Source organism: Mirounga leonina, unplaced genomic scaffold (assembly GCF_011800145.1).
Source record: "Mirounga leonina isolate KUSES-001 unplaced genomic scaffold, KU_Mleo_1.0 Mir_91, whole genome shotgun sequence".
In the NCBI taxonomy this organism is placed as follows: domain Eukaryota; kingdom Metazoa; phylum Chordata; class Mammalia; order Carnivora; family Phocidae; genus Mirounga; species Mirounga leonina.
The window spans coordinates 18,687,978-18,703,595 of record NW_023270839.1 but is presented as its reverse complement, the minus strand read 5'-3'; the positions used below and the strand labels follow the sequence as shown (position 1 = coordinate 18,703,595).

Here is a 15,618-nt window from a genome sequence, read left to right as displayed (position 1 = left end):
TTACATTTTAATTTAAAACTTCTCCTTCCAAGGATTTTCTAGATGCCAGTGTAATTTTACTAATATAACCTGCTTGAATTACTAAACAGGAAGGATTTATTTGTACTATGACAATGATTATATTAGCAAAAACCCTACTATGGACCAAATAAAGAAAAAAAAAAATGAACTGTGGCTCCATTTTTTAAAGTTTTATACATCTGAGTAACACCTTACAAAATTAAAATTTTCTCCAAGTTTCCAAATATATACTGCTCTCTTACAATCAATTTCCCCTTGTTTTGTTTTGAAAGCTATTTGTTAATAATAATCCCAAGAACTAGACGGAACTCCTTAGTATCCTGTTTAGTTGTCAAAGGTATCACTAGAGCCCAAGCAATAAAATTGAAGACTGGAAATAAAATCACAAACTAATATAGGGCTCTACAGTTCTGTTTGTAAATTTGTCAAAAATTCACTCTAGGTAAGCATCTAAACTAGGCCTATTACAAAAAGAGATGATTTTGTCACCCAGTTCCCAGGAAATGTGAAGATATATGATATAACACCCACAAAGGGCTCTGAAAAATCAAGATGTTACCTAAGTAGAAAAAGGTTCTACATCCAGATTAAAGGTAATTCTCACCTGGATAAGCCCAGATGTGCTTGAACTGGGTTTACGTTTATAGGCCACAAGCTTCCCTGCAGGAGAAAGCCCTGCATAAAAAGGCAGACCTTTGCCTCCATGTAATCTCTCCCTCACTGAATCCAGGGCATCTGTCTGCACAGGAGAGATATCATCCATTTTCCCAGGGGATAATGGACCATCAGGAGTCTCTGATCCAGATTTCTCAGCCATATCATCTTGGTCTTGGCATGATGGCATAGAGATTTTCACACGAGAAGAATAAACAGGAGGGTTCTTCTCACCCCGGCTCTTTCGCTGAGAAGCCAACTCAATGATGAAGCTGCCCACCTTAAGTGACTGTGGCATGTTGCTATTGATGTGCTGGGATAAGATGCTCAAAATCTTGTTCCGATCCTCCTCCCAGTTGCAGTCTGAGATGATTTCTATCAGTTTGGTGGGACCACCTGGTGACCTCTGATGCACATAGGAGGTAGAGGATTCCCCTTCATTGCAGGAAGATTTCCAGCTTTTTTCTGATAAGGAATTGAAAGATATTTCTGCATCACAGCATTTTGTACTGAACTTTAAAAGATTTTTAGGGACACCTAGGTGACTCAGTCAGTTAAGCATCTGCCTTCGGCTCAGGTCATGATCCCAGGGTCCTGGGACTGAGTCCCACATTGGGCTCCCTGCTCAGCGGGGAGTCTGCTTCTCCCTCTGCCTACCACTCCCTCTGCTTGTGCTCTCTCTCCAACAAATAAATAAATTTAAAAAAATAATAAAATAAAAGATTTTTATTTTCCCTGGGTTCTCAGAAAAGTGCCAATGGCACAGAAATTGAGCACCTGCCCAGTGTCTGAATCCCATGTACTTTCAGTGGTAATTTAACAACTCACAATTTGGGACTTTTCCATGAAAAAGAAATAGTCCAGAGAATCAGACTATAATAGGATATCCTGCTGCCAGGGGTCACTAATAAAAAGAGAGTCCCACCTTAAGACTGCTCTAAAAAGCCATGACTATTAATTATGTAAGTGTTACCTTGCAAACAAAGCATGACCTACAACCAAGGTTAAGATTTGATATAGTTTAGTGTTCTGCTATCCATACAGGAAAAGCAAAGACACTTGCAAGATGCTTTGTAACATATGATGGGTCTACCCATCAATCCTAAAGAACAAGAGAGAGAATATTGTGGTTGAAAAGTGTTTTCTACTTCTAATTTCTACTGCAAATACTTCTGAATTACTTCTGTGACTCTAGATATGACTGCTCCATTTCTACATTATGTGAAGATTATTTAGCTCACCAGGTATTTACATTCATGACAACATGTTAACTGGATGTCTATTTCACTGGACACCTAGATTTCTACATCATAGTCTCCCAACCAATGTTCTAATGACAAGTATGTCAGGATATAGATGCCCTCAGCCTTCAAGGTGGTTGTGTTCTCAGACAGGTTCTCTCCACCCCAGCAGCCTCCCCCACATAACCTCAATATGCTATAAAAATAGTATCACTTTTCATGTGTATTAAGCCATAAAGGGGAGGGGGGCGCACACCTGGGTGGCTCAGTCAGTTAAACGTTCAACTCTGATTTCGGCTCAGGTCATGATCTAGGGTTCCTGGGATCAAGCCCCACATTGGACCCCATGCTCAGCTGGGAGTCTGCCTGAGGACTCTCTCTCCCTTTCCCTCCGCCCCTACCCCAACTTGTGCTGTCTTTAAAAAATAAATAAATAAATCTTAAAAAAGAGAGAGAAGCACTAACCGTATCCTAAGTGTCTCTTGCAATAACATGCCATATCAACAGGAATGAATTTTATTTCTAAGGAGTGATAAACAGACCGAATAATAGGAAAAGACCTCTATCGTCTCTATTTTTAGCAGAATCTAGAAAAGGGGTAGGTAAAAATGTTTTGGTGTATGCGTGTGCCCTCCTTAATTACTATAAAATGATTTGAGACTTAATTTTCAAACAGACCTTGCGATTTATCAGAATCATCCTCTAGGTCACAGGTGATTGGTTTCAAGGGCTGCTGTTCAGAATCAGGCTCCTAAAGAAGGAAATAACACAAATACTTCAACACATAATTATTACCAATAGAGACTAGGACATAAACATTGAATCTCTCAAAGAAGGCTGAAATAGCAGGAAGACTCAAGTGTCAACAGCTTCACATCTACATGCACAGCTGCACTACTATCATATAAGCCTTGGCAAAAACAAGTAGCCTTGCTCTCTAATGTCCTTGACAGTAACTGAGTCACCAAGAAAAAAATTTACACCCACACTTTATAGTGTATTCTAGTAAAGAAGGAAAAATATTTGACGTTTAACAGAACAAGCTTCAGTTAATCTAAAAATTCAGCAATGCAGACACAAATCCTAATAATTACAGATAAAGGATTTAATAAAAACCAGAAATGTTTAAACTTTTAAAAATTACTTCAGCTTCAGAAAGAATAGTACTTTAAATAACCTTAAGGGACTGTTCTCTAGAACAGGTATGCAGAGAAACAAATTGATATGCACATCACGTAAGATTTCTCTGCCCCACAAGAATTACTCCAAATTATTCTGATAGTAATGTAAATTCTAATACCAGCAACAGGGAAATGGAAGTTAGAAAGACAAATTATGCAATAAGTAAATCACCTTTACACTACAGTTCTCGGGACTAGACTGACATGAGCCCTGCTGCTGAAATGATGGGGATGGTGATGGTGACGGTTGTCTCTGTTCCTCTTTTTTTCGTTCATATACTCGAACTCGGGCACAAGTCATCATACTCTCAAAGTACAAGTAGACTGGATCCTTGTCCTCTTCCCGAATCTGTAAGTTTCATAAAACAAAACATTCCATACACTGGGGAAAAAACATCCTAGACTCCAAAAGGAAAAGAATGCTTAATCTTTATTTCTATTACAACATTTGAAATTTTTAAATGTAAATTTTAACAAGTACAGTTAATATGTGCTAAATCTTGGGCAGTCAGAAAAGATCTGGTTCTTTATCAAGAAATCTCAGATCACATCAGAGAAGTGCTTCTCAAATTATCGGCAATGAGGATACATTTCTGAATTACCAGTCCAACATAGACTGATCCTTTTGTAAAATAAATTTTTAGAAAAACAAAAGACATGTAAAATACAAGCCCAAGTTTTTTAGTATTAGATTCAGTACACATACAATTATTCTATCAAGTATCTGTAAAAAGCTTCTAAATATTTACTCTCATTTTCTATATTTATTTCATCATAACCTAGTAACAAGTAGTTCTGTATCAGCACAAAGACCACACTGAATAGCATTGCACTAAGGCATCTTTCTTCAAAAAGACTGAAGACTGAAATGCATCTAATAATGAGAAATGCTTAAACTCTTAACAGAAGCATCAGCTCTTTTACCTATCAATCTTCATAGTCATGTATCAACTATTATTTAAATCCTTTACTGCTACTGTATATAAAGAAGTCAGCTTTAAAAAGATCAGTTACTTCTTAAAACTTTTCTTAATGCTCTCCTACTAACAATATGTATGCATTAAGTCTCAATTACTCAATATTCTACACTACAGGAAGAAGAAGAGTACCTTTAAAAGACTTTTGCTAGTCATGTTTAAAAACAAAAACACAACTTTATATAATCTTCCTGAAGAGAGATTTGGCTATCCTTAAAAATAGCAGTAATTCTTAGTATATTCACTCCACTTTTAATAATATTTCTAAAGTGCCAGCAATTAAGCTGATTAAATAAGATTGATGCTTACAGCCGTATTACTTAAAAGCAAAATGATTCACAGAATATAAACCAAAAATCTTGAAATCCATTATCTTTACAAATGGTTTATATAACTTGCAACAAAAGATGAAAACCTGGGCTTACCACAGGATTGGGTTTGGGAGTATATGCCCGTGCAGGTTTAATTCCAGTGAGCACTTTGCCCTTCACAGTAGTAGGTAAAACTTCTGGCTGAGGCAACAACAATGGCTTCATAGGCTCAATGACAGAAGGTGTTGGGATATAAACTGGCTCTGGATCTACTTCACCTTCTACTTTCACCCATAATGGGTAATGTCGAACAGGCTGCTCAGGCTCTGTTTCACATATAGCTTAATAAAAAAGAAGGATAAGATTTTAAGTGACTTTAGCAACAGAAGTTCAGAAGCACTGCCAAAACAAAATGTGTTTCCTCACAGGAAATGAGGAAATGAGTTTCATAACTCATTAAAACAATCTAACAGATGCCCCCTAAAAAACCTTTGGTTGCCATCATACACCTTAATTTATTCATCTATTAACAAATATTTGTTGAATACCTATTATAAGTCAGATACTGTTTTAAGCACCAGAGGGAACACAGCTATGAATAAAACAAAGTTCTTGCCCTCACAGAGTTTATAGGAGAAAACAAATTTAACATTTAATATCAAGTAATACTAAGTGCCACATAGTAAAATATAGCAGGGTAAGGCATGAAGAGTTAACAGGAGATGCTATTTAGCATGATCAGAAAAGGCCTTCTCTGTTACCCTGAAAAGATAATCATTCTATGCTACACTATTTTACAAATAAAACAAGTATCTACTGAGCCTCATTACATACTTATATGAAACACTTAATATGTTTTAACTTATTTAACTATCACAATAGCCCTGCAGACATTATTATTCCCAATTTCCAGATGCTGAGGTTCAGAAATCCAACAATAAGAGGCAGAACCAGGATCAAACCCCATCAATCTGGCTCCAGAGACACAGCTGTTACCGTAGCTCTCTAACAACAAAATGTACTCAAAAGACAGCCTAAGGTGCCTGAGTGGCTCAGTTGGTTAAACATCTGCTTTCCACCTAGGTCATGATCCCAGGGTCCTGGGTTCGAGTTCCACACCAGGCTCCCTGCTCAGCAGGGAGTCTGCTTATTCCTCTCCCTCTGCCCCTTCCCCCACTCGTGCGCAAGCACTAGCTCTCTTTCACTCTCTCAAATAAATAAATAAAATCTTAAAAAAAAAAAAAAAAAAAGGACAGCCTGAACTCAGCATAGGAGCAAAAATCTATCAATGGAAAAGCAATGAAACCAGAGATGAAATCATACTATCAAGAAGGTCTACACAAAATAAAACAGGTATTATTTAATCATAAATGGAAGATCTAAGTTAAGCGGAAGCTGGCTTTATTCTCTAAGTAAAGTGCCCATTCCCATAAAGACGACAGCTAAAGAGAAACAAAGACTGTATTTTGCATTTTAATGGTCAGTCCTCAGAGAAGAAGACTTAGCTGGTTCTAAGCCTAAAATCCAAAATCTTTGCCTACAGTCACATAAAATATGACTGAGCAGCATTCACATTTAATTCAAACATTTAGCTCAATTATCCTAACAAAGCTGAATCAAAATTGCATTTGCTCTGAACATTAAGACTCCACTAAAAAACAACTTTATCTAAAGGGTCCCTAAGGGCTAGTACCATTCAGAGCATAACCACAAAATGTTGAATAAATATGTAAAGATTAAAATAGGGAGGAAAAAAATTTTCAGAGCTAGTAAGTACTTGACCCAATTATTCTGCTAGTTAGCGGTCTCTGTGTAGGCAGATAGGGCTAGGGATCCCCATGGGGAAAAAAAGACCAGCCTTGGCTTTCTTAACGTCCTTTTAGGCCCCCAGCCATTTTGTGACCTGTACTACTTGCCCAAGCACACTTCTTGCAGAACTCCCTAGGTGTTGGAATTACCCCCCCCAAAAAATGGCAAAAACCTCCACAGTTAAGGATTTTAAGAGAACAGAGGGAATGCAAAAAGTAACAGTCTCTACCAGACCAGGAATTAGCCTAACCCTCTCAGCAACAATAAATCAATGATAAAATTCCTTCCCAGTGCTGTTTCAAAAGTAAACATTGACCTAACACATATCACACATTCTTGAGTCATTTTTGCAGGATTCAAACCCTTTTGAGCACTCCAACAGTGGACTAACTGGAACAGAGAACTGATGATGTCAACCCTTGCTGGCCGGCCCTCATGGCTTCAATTAGGACCTGGATTCTGTGAACCAGGATGACTTTTGCCCCAGTTCTATACAGAACTCTCCTTTGTCAAGCCCCTTCATGAATATGTATGCGCCCTTAGCTCAAAACTTCCATAATTTTGTTGTTCGTGTGGACACAGCTTTAGGAAATAGTCCCGGTATTCTCCTTACTGGTATGGAGTAAGTAAAACCTTTACTCTTTCCCTGTTCTTTGGTTTGGTTATGTCTTTTAGCTGGACAACCAGCAAGAGGCAAACCCAATTCAGGTAACATCTACTGTCCAACTTTTATAACCTAGTTCATTTACTCACATAATTCACAAAGGCTTCTAACACCCTAGTATTTATATATTTCAATGTTTACTATGGATCAGACTTTGCAGATATATAATAATGAACAAGAATGACAAAAATCCCTGGCTTCATGGAGCTTACATTTAAGTTGGGGGAAGAGGGCGACACAGGCAATAAACCAGACAAGGAAAATACGTTGGATTGTAGTAAGTGCTTATGAGGAATGGGGGGGAAAAAAAAAAAAAGCAGAGACAGGAAATAAGTAGTAATGTATAGTGAGTGAGCATGTATGACTATGTATTTTGAGGGGGGAGAGTTGCATTTTTAAAAGGGTAACCAGGGATGCCCCCACAAAGGAGGTGGGTATTAACAGAGGTTCAACCACTCATTTGATAACAACTTTATTTTCTAGTGTTGCTAATTAGTTCATACACATATTAATTCTACTACAAAAGTAAAGCTGCCTTCAGGACAAACACTATAGACAACTTTGATCTCTTTCAATCATCTTTAAGGCTTTTCCAAGCCTCCATAAAGCTAAGGATTCTACTAAGTAAAGGTCCCTTTCCAACTTTTTCTTTTGAAAATAATAGCTACAAAATATACAGTACAGTACTACAGAAGAAAACCTCTTAAAATATTTTAAGACATCTTAATTCCTCATAGGAAATCAAAGACAACTCTAAAGTTTCAACTATAGATAAATGGAAAAATGGTGTTCCAGTAAACAGAGGACTTCATAAAAGGAGCTGGTTGGGAAGGGTAGAGTTCAGTTCTCTTTAGGGCATGTAAGACTGATGTGCCAGCAACATATCAAACAGGGCACACAATAAAAATCAGAACCGTCAGGGCACCTGGCTGGCTCAGTTGGAAGAACATGCAACTCTTGATCGATGGGTAAGGAGTTTCAAGCCTCATGTTGGGCAAAGAGATTACTTAAAAAAATAAATAAGAACTTAAAAAAAAAAGATGAGAACTGCCATTGGCAGAGCCTACATCTGAAGCCATAAAAATGGACAGACTCCACACAAAGGCAAGAACAACAAACCAATTCCTTATACTTCATTAGCTCGCTTTGCACTTGATTCCTTTACACTGCTAGGGATCAAAGATACAGTACTTCTCTGCTCCCCTTCACAATATACCAGGGATCCTCCTACCCTTCACCTAAAAATCCAGAAAAAAAAAGAGCTACTTAAGGAGAGAGCCAGAATAGCGCATATCCACAGAAGCCAAGAACAGAAACCTGTTTCAAGAAGTGGATAGTATCCCCTTATTTCTATTTTAAACGCTTCCTAATATTATCTGACCAAGGTCCTCTAACATTATCAATGTCTTCTGGGTTCTCAAAAAGCCTTTTGTTCATGACACAACATTATGGCACATTTGTTATTGTGGCACTTAAAATTACAATAAAGAGGGGCATCTGGGTGGCTCAGGTCGGTTAAGCATCTGCCTTCAGCTCAGGTCATGATCCCAGGGTCCTGGGATTGAGCCCGGTCGGTCGAGCTCCCTGCTCAGCGGGGAGTCTACTTATCCCTCTCCCTCCTCCCCCCACCATGTTCATGCTCTCTCCCTCTCTCTCAAATAAATAAGTAAAAATCTTTTTAAAAATTACAATAAATACGTATTTATAGGGTTCCCACATATCTGTTTTGTCAAATTGAGAGTAACCTCTTAAGAGATGGACTTCATTTTAATTGTCTATATCTTACCTCCTGTCACTCTTAGCACAGTTCATAGCAGTTGCTCCAGAAATGAATAGTGTTAGACACAGAAGTCCCACAAAACTGCTATGCTAATAATCAGCATACTATGTATTCCTCTCCCTCCCATTTTTGTATGCCTCTTAAGCCTTTCTATTGTGAAATGTAATATTCAGTTGATGCAAAAACAATGTATATATAACTTAAAACATATTAACAAGTATATACCCATATAAACACTACACAGGTCAAGAAATGAAATACTGCCATTAAACCCAGGAGCCCCTGCATGCTCTTTATCAATCACAATTCCTTCCCACAAAAGAAATCAATTAAATGATAGCTACCTTTCCACTTTCTTTTTAAAGCCAAAGTACATACCCCTAAATATCACAGCATAATTTTGCCTGATTTTAAAATTTATATAAATGTAACCACAGAAATATATTATTTTGCCTGAGTTTCCTTTCACTCAACACTGTATTTGTAAAATGCAACTATGCTGTTGCACATACCTAAATAATTCATTTATTTTTACTATGACGTACTACTCTGATTAGTCATAGTATTGTTTATCATTCTACTATTATTAAAATATCTGGGGTTGTTTTCAGGTTTTAGCTACTGTGAATCATGGTACCCTAAATAATCCTAAAAAAATGCAGTTCTGCAGATTACTCTGAAGTCAAACTATTAGATCAAGGGCATGTGAATCATCAAATTTAATAAATATTGCCAAACTATTTTTCCAAGTAGTTATACCAATTCACATTTCCATCAGCAGTGTATGAGAGTTCCCATTTATCAACATTTGATATTATCATATAATTTTAATTATAACCATTCTGGCAGTCATGCAGTAGAATCTTGCTATGGATTTACTTTGTACTTCTCTGACCATGAATGAGATGTTCAACATCCCTCTTCATGAAGTACCTCTCAAAGTCTTGCCCATTTTTTATGGGACTGTTTGATTCTGATTAATTTATAGACCTCGCTACATATTTGGATATAGATTCTTAGTCAGATATTGCAAATATCTTTTCTCTCACTGTAGCGTACATTTTCACTGGCTTAATATCTTAAAGACCTAAATTTCTCATTTTAATTTGTAAGGAATGTTTTCTTCTATCATGATTAAGAAACTTTTCCTAGGGGTGCCTGGATTAAGCGTCTGCCTTCGGCTCAGGTCATAATCTCAGGCTCCTGGGATCGAGCCCCGCGTCAGGCTCCCTGTTCATTGGGGAGCCTGCTTCTCCCTCTGACTGCTGCTCCCCCTGCTTGTGCTCTATATCTCTCCCTCTGACAAATAAAATCTTTAAAAAAAAAAATACAAATCTTGAAAATGAACATTAAAAAAAATATATTTTCCTAATATGAGATCATACATATATATCTTCTGAAAGTTGTATTGCTCAGCTTTCCACAATTAGGTCTATAATCTCAAAGAAATTATTTCTATGTATAGTAAATAAAATCAAGTCTCACTCTTTCCCATATGAATATTCAATGAGCCTATCACAATTTAAAAAGATCATCCTTTCCATATTATTCCTCTGCCAATTAAGTGTCCACATATGTCTGAATCCATTCTACTGACTTACTTCCTTTATACCCAAGCCAGTATCACCCTGTATTATTATGTGGTCATTTTACATGTTCTGACACATCCAATACAGCAAATTCTCCCACCTTGTCACTGTTCAAGATTGCCCTGGCTATTTCTAGGTCCTTTGCATTTCCAAATAAATTTAGTTTTTTTTAAAGATATTATTTATTTTGAGAGACAGAGAGAGAGCACAAACAGGGGGAAGGGGCAGAGGGAGAGGGAGAAGACTCCCCGCAGAGCAGGGAGCCCAGGCATGAGGCTCGATCCCAGGACCCCAGGATTATGACCTGAGCTAAAGGCAGACACCCAGCCAACTAAGCCACCCAGGGACCCCTCAAATAAATTTTAGAATTGGCTTTTGAAGTTTCACATAAAAAGCTAGGACTACAATGAAATTACAAATAAAAATGAGAAGTGACACCTTTACAATATTCAGTTTCACTTGCTTCCCCCCACACTCCCAGTCAAGATTGGATGATGAGAGGATTCTAGGAAGATTAAAGAACAGGTAGCACCAAGAAATCTGTCTGCCCATTCATAAACAACAACTGCACTGGGAGAATCTGCCTGATGTAACTATTTTGGAATAATTTGGAATTCTGGAGCCTGTTAAAGGCTTACAAGTTCCAGGATAAGAGTTGGCATGGTAAATGGTCCTTAACTGTGGTCTATTCTAGCTTTCAGCACAGTAGCAGCTGCCCATTCCCCCATCTTCTAATCACTTGGCAGGCAGCTCTGTGCGTGTTCCAGAAGTAGCTTGCAGCTTGTGGGAGGCAGGCAAAAAGGGTTCTGTCCTCCAAACATCAGGGATCTCTGACAGTGGACTGCTTCTAATCAGAGGCGCACAGAGGTAGGCAGCCATTGTTGTTGCACCTCCCCCCACTACTGCAAGCCCTCCCCCCATCAGTCTTAAGTGACTTCCAAGGCATTTAAAGGGCCAGCACCCTTTATCCCCTTAGTTTTTTACTTTTTCCCCTTTCAAGAGCCAGATATTAAAAATGAGAACATTCAAAACCAACTGACTATGCATGCAAACAAAAAGGCTCAGAGAAGGGGCGCCTGGATGGCTCAGTCGTTAAGCTTCTGCCTTAGGCTCAGGTCATGATCCCAAAGTCCTGCGATCGAGCCCCACATCAGGCTCCCTGTTCCACAGGAAGCCTGCTTCTCCCTCTCCCACTCCCCCTGCTTGTGTTCCCTCTCTCGCTGTGTCTCTCTGTCAAATAAATAAATAAAATCTTTTAAAAAAAAACAAAAAGGCTCAGAGAAGACCTGAAAACACATTAAGCTTACATATACATCAAGATGATCCTTAGTAGAGACTATGTATAACAAAACAAAACAAAACAAAACAAAAACAATAACAAAATATATAAACTCTAGGGAAGGAAAATCTGATTTCCAGAGTTACACATTATTAGATTCAAAGGTCCAATGTTCCACAAAACATCACAAGGCATACAAAGAAAAAATAAAGTATGACCCATTCAAAGGGGGGGGGGGGGGAATCAACAGAAAACTATCCCTGAAAAAGAGCTAATGGTAGATATACCAGATAAAGACCTTTTAAAAACGGTCTTATAAACATATGTCCAAAGAAATAAAGATGTGGAGAAAGTCAAGAAACTGACATATGAACAAAATGGAAATATCAATAAAGAGAAAACTTGAAAAGAAACCAAAACACAATCTTGGAACTGAAAAGTACAAGAACTAAAATGAAAAATTCACTAGGGGGATTTAAAGGCAGATTTGAACAGGCAGAAGAAATAATCAGTGAACTTGGAAGACAGGACAGAGAAAATAATGAAATCTGAATTAAAGATATAAAAGACGTTAAAGAAAACAAACAGTGCCTAAGGGACCTACCACACACAATCAAGAGGACCAACATACACATGATGGGAGATCTAGAAAGAAAAGAGAGAATGTGGCAGCACAGTGATTATTTGAAGAAATAATGGCTGAAAACTTCTCAAATTTAAAGAAAGACATAAATATAAACATCCAAACAGCTCAACAAACTCCAAAATGAACTCAAAAACACCCACACTGAGACACATTATAATCAAACTCTTGAAAGAGAAAAACAAAGAGGGAACCTTGAAAGCAGCAAGAGAAAAACAAAAGGGATCCTTAACAATATGAGCAGATTACTCATCAGAAATTTTGGGAGCCAGCACACAGTGGGCAAATATATTCAGAGCACTAGAAAAAAAAATACTATCAACCAAGAATCCTACATGTCGGACAAAACTGCCCCCCAGAGTGAGGAAAAAAGTAAATTTTCAGATAAATAAAAACTGATAAAGTTCAGGGCGCCTGGCTGGCTCAGTTGTTAAGCATCTGCCTTCGGCTCAGGTCATGATCCCAGCATCCTGGGATGGAGACCTGCTCAGCGGGGAGTCTGCTTCTCCCTCTCCAGTCTGCTTCTCCCCCTGCTTGTGCTCTCTCTGTGTCAAATAAATAAATAACATCTTTCAAAACTGATGAAGTTCATGACCATTAAACCTACTTGCAGGAAATGTTCAAAGGAGTTCTGCAAGATGAAATGAAAGGACACCAGACAATAACTCAAAGCCATATGGAAAAATAAAGATCTCAATAAAGGTAAACACATGGGCAATTATAAAAGTTAGTATTATTATACCAATGACTTGTAGCTGTACTTTGTTTCCTACAGGATTTAAGAGACTAATACATTTAAAGAAAAAAACCCATTATTAGTGTAAAAGCTACTATTACTTTAACTTTGGTTTGTAACTCCAAATTTTGTTTTCTAGATAATTTGGGAGATTAATAATTTTTTCTAAAGTTTGTTTATCTTTTCAAGCACACAATGTATAAAGTTGTAAAACTGTGTCATGAGCAACTGAAAGGGGTACGAATGGAGTTGTAAAGGAGAGTTTCTGCATGTTATTGAAGTTAAATTAGAGTCTTATAAATTTAGGATGTTAAATGTAATCCTATGGTAACCACAAATAGTTATAAAATACACATTAAAGAAAATGAGAAAAGAATTTAAGCAATGCACTACAAAATACCTACTAAACACAAAAGACAATAATGCAGGAAATAAGGGCCAAAAAGGCTTCAAAGCATATATAGCAAATATACAATGAATAAGAAAAAGAAAGCACAATGACAGAAGTTCCTATCAGTCATTATTTTAAATGTAAATGGATTAAATTCTCCCATTATAGACAGACTGGAAGAATAGATAAAAACACATGATCTAATTATACCTTGTCTACACAAGACCCAAGATCCAAGGACACAAACAACTTGAAAGTGAAAGGCTAGGAAAAGATACTCCCTGAAAATAATAACCAAAAGAGAGTAGGGGTGGCTACACTAATACCAGACAAAATAAATACTAAATAAGAAAAAGTTGGGGTGCCTGGGTGGCTCAGTCAGTTAAGTGTCCAACTCTTGGTTTCGGCTTGGGTCACGATCTCAGGGTCATGAAATCGAGCCCCACACTGGGCTCAACACTCAGCGTGGAATATGCTTGAGATTCTCTCCCACGCCCTCTGCCTCTCCCCCCCGTTGTGCACGCTCACGCTCTCAAATAAAATCTTTAAAAAAAGGTTGCAAGAGACAAAAAGAGAACATTATGTATTAATAAAAGTTTCAATACATCCAGAATAAGTAACAATTATAAACATGAATATATCTAATGACAACCCATCAAAATATATGAAGCAAAAAATGATTTGAATTAAAGGCAAAAAACAGTTCTGCAGTAATAGCTGGAGACTTCAAAACCCCACTCACAATAATGGATAGAACAATCAGACAGAAAATAAATAAGGAAAGAAAGGACTCGACACAATCAACAAACTAGATCTAACAGGCATATACACAGAACACACCTTACCCAACAACAGAATACACATTCTTCTCAAGTGCATATGGGACATCTGGGATAGATGGTATGTTAGGCCACAAATTAAGTCTGAATAGACTTAAAAAGATAGGTATCATGTAAATTTTCTGACCATAAGAGGATGAAGTCAGAAATGGGTAACAAAAGGAACACTGGAAAAATCACAAAACTGTGGAAATTAACATACTTTTAAATAATCAATGGATTAAAGAAGAAAACACAAGGGAAATTAGAAGATACTTAGAGACAAAGGAAAACAAAAATACAACTACCAAAAATACAGACACAACAAAAGTGGGTCTATAAGAAAAATTTGATAGCGGGCGCCTGGGTGGCTCAGTTGGTTAAGCGACTGCCTTCGGCTCAGGTCATGATCCTGGAGTCCCGGGATCGAGTCCCGCATCGGGCTCCCTGCTCAGCAGGGAGTCTGCTTCTCCCTCTGACCCTCCCCCCTCTCATGCTCTCTCTCTGTCTCATTCTTTCTCTCTCAAATAAATAAATAAAATCTTAAAAAAAAAAAAAAAGGTCTTAGGCAACTTTTGTCAGATTTATTCTTAAGTGTCTGGTTTATTTGGATGCTATTTTAAATGGTACTTTTTATCTCAATTTCCAGTTTTTATTGGCATATATACAAATATATTGTCTACTGATATTATTGTATGCTGTAAGTTCGCTAAACTAACATAGTTCTAGTAGTATTTTTGTAGATTCCTTAGGATTTTCCAGTGTATGAATAAAACCAATTTACTTCTTTTTCCAATCTGGATGCATTTTCTTTTTCATGCCTTACTGCACTAGCTACGACCCCCAATACAATTTTAAATAGACATGGCAAAAGAGGACATTGTCCTCATTCCTAATCACTGGGGGGAAAGCAGTCTTTCACAATTAATTGTTGTTTGTAGAGTTTTCCATAGATGCTCTTTATCAGATTGAGAAAGTTTCCTTCTGTTATGCTTAAGAATGTTTACCAGAAATGGATTTTGTCCATTTTTTAAAATATCTATTGAAATGATAATATGGAAGCACCTGGGTGGCTCAGTTGGTTAAGTGTCTGCCTTCCACTCAGGTCAAGTTCCCAGAGCCCCATGATTGAGCCCCACATCAAGCTTCCTGCTCAGTGGGGAGTCTGCTTTTCCCTCTCCCTCTGCTCCTCCCCCCACATGTGCTCTAATAAATAAAATCTTTAAAAAAGAAATGATAATATGGCCTTTTTCTTTTTTAAGTCTATTATGATAATGGTGAACAACGCTCTGATTATTTCCAAATGTTAAATCAACCATGCACCACTGGGGTAAATGCCACTTGGTCATGATGTATTTATTCTTTAAATATATTCCTGGATTTGTTATGTTAAAATTGTATTTATAATCTGTACATATGTTCATGAGAGATAGTACTCTATCATTTTCTTGTAATGTCTTTTTCTGGCTTGAGTATCAAACCAGTATTATGTTGGTCTCATAGAATAAGATCATTTTATGGAGG

General features: G+C 37.4%; 1 protein-coding gene across 11 annotated transcripts in view; it reads right to left on the bottom strand.

The window, feature by feature from the left end:
* MGA (MAX dimerization protein MGA) overlaps positions 1-15,618 on the bottom strand; it is a 159,103-nt gene that overhangs the window by 26,782 nt on the left and 116,703 nt on the right. For 10 of the 11 annotated variants that reach the window (XM_034994280.1, XM_034994281.1, XM_034994286.1 and 7 more), the window contains 4 exons: positions 4,500-4,726; positions 3,270-3,446; positions 2,595-2,667; positions 626-1,140 (listed from right to left, as the gene is read on the bottom strand). In XM_034994280.1, the coding sequence (XP_034850171.1) occupies positions 626-1,140; positions 2,595-2,667; positions 3,270-3,446; positions 4,500-4,726 (992 nt within the window). The remainder of the gene's footprint in view (positions 1-625; positions 1,141-2,594; positions 2,668-3,269; positions 3,447-4,499; positions 4,727-15,618) is intronic. The other variant, XM_034994287.1, reaches the window with a different exon arrangement.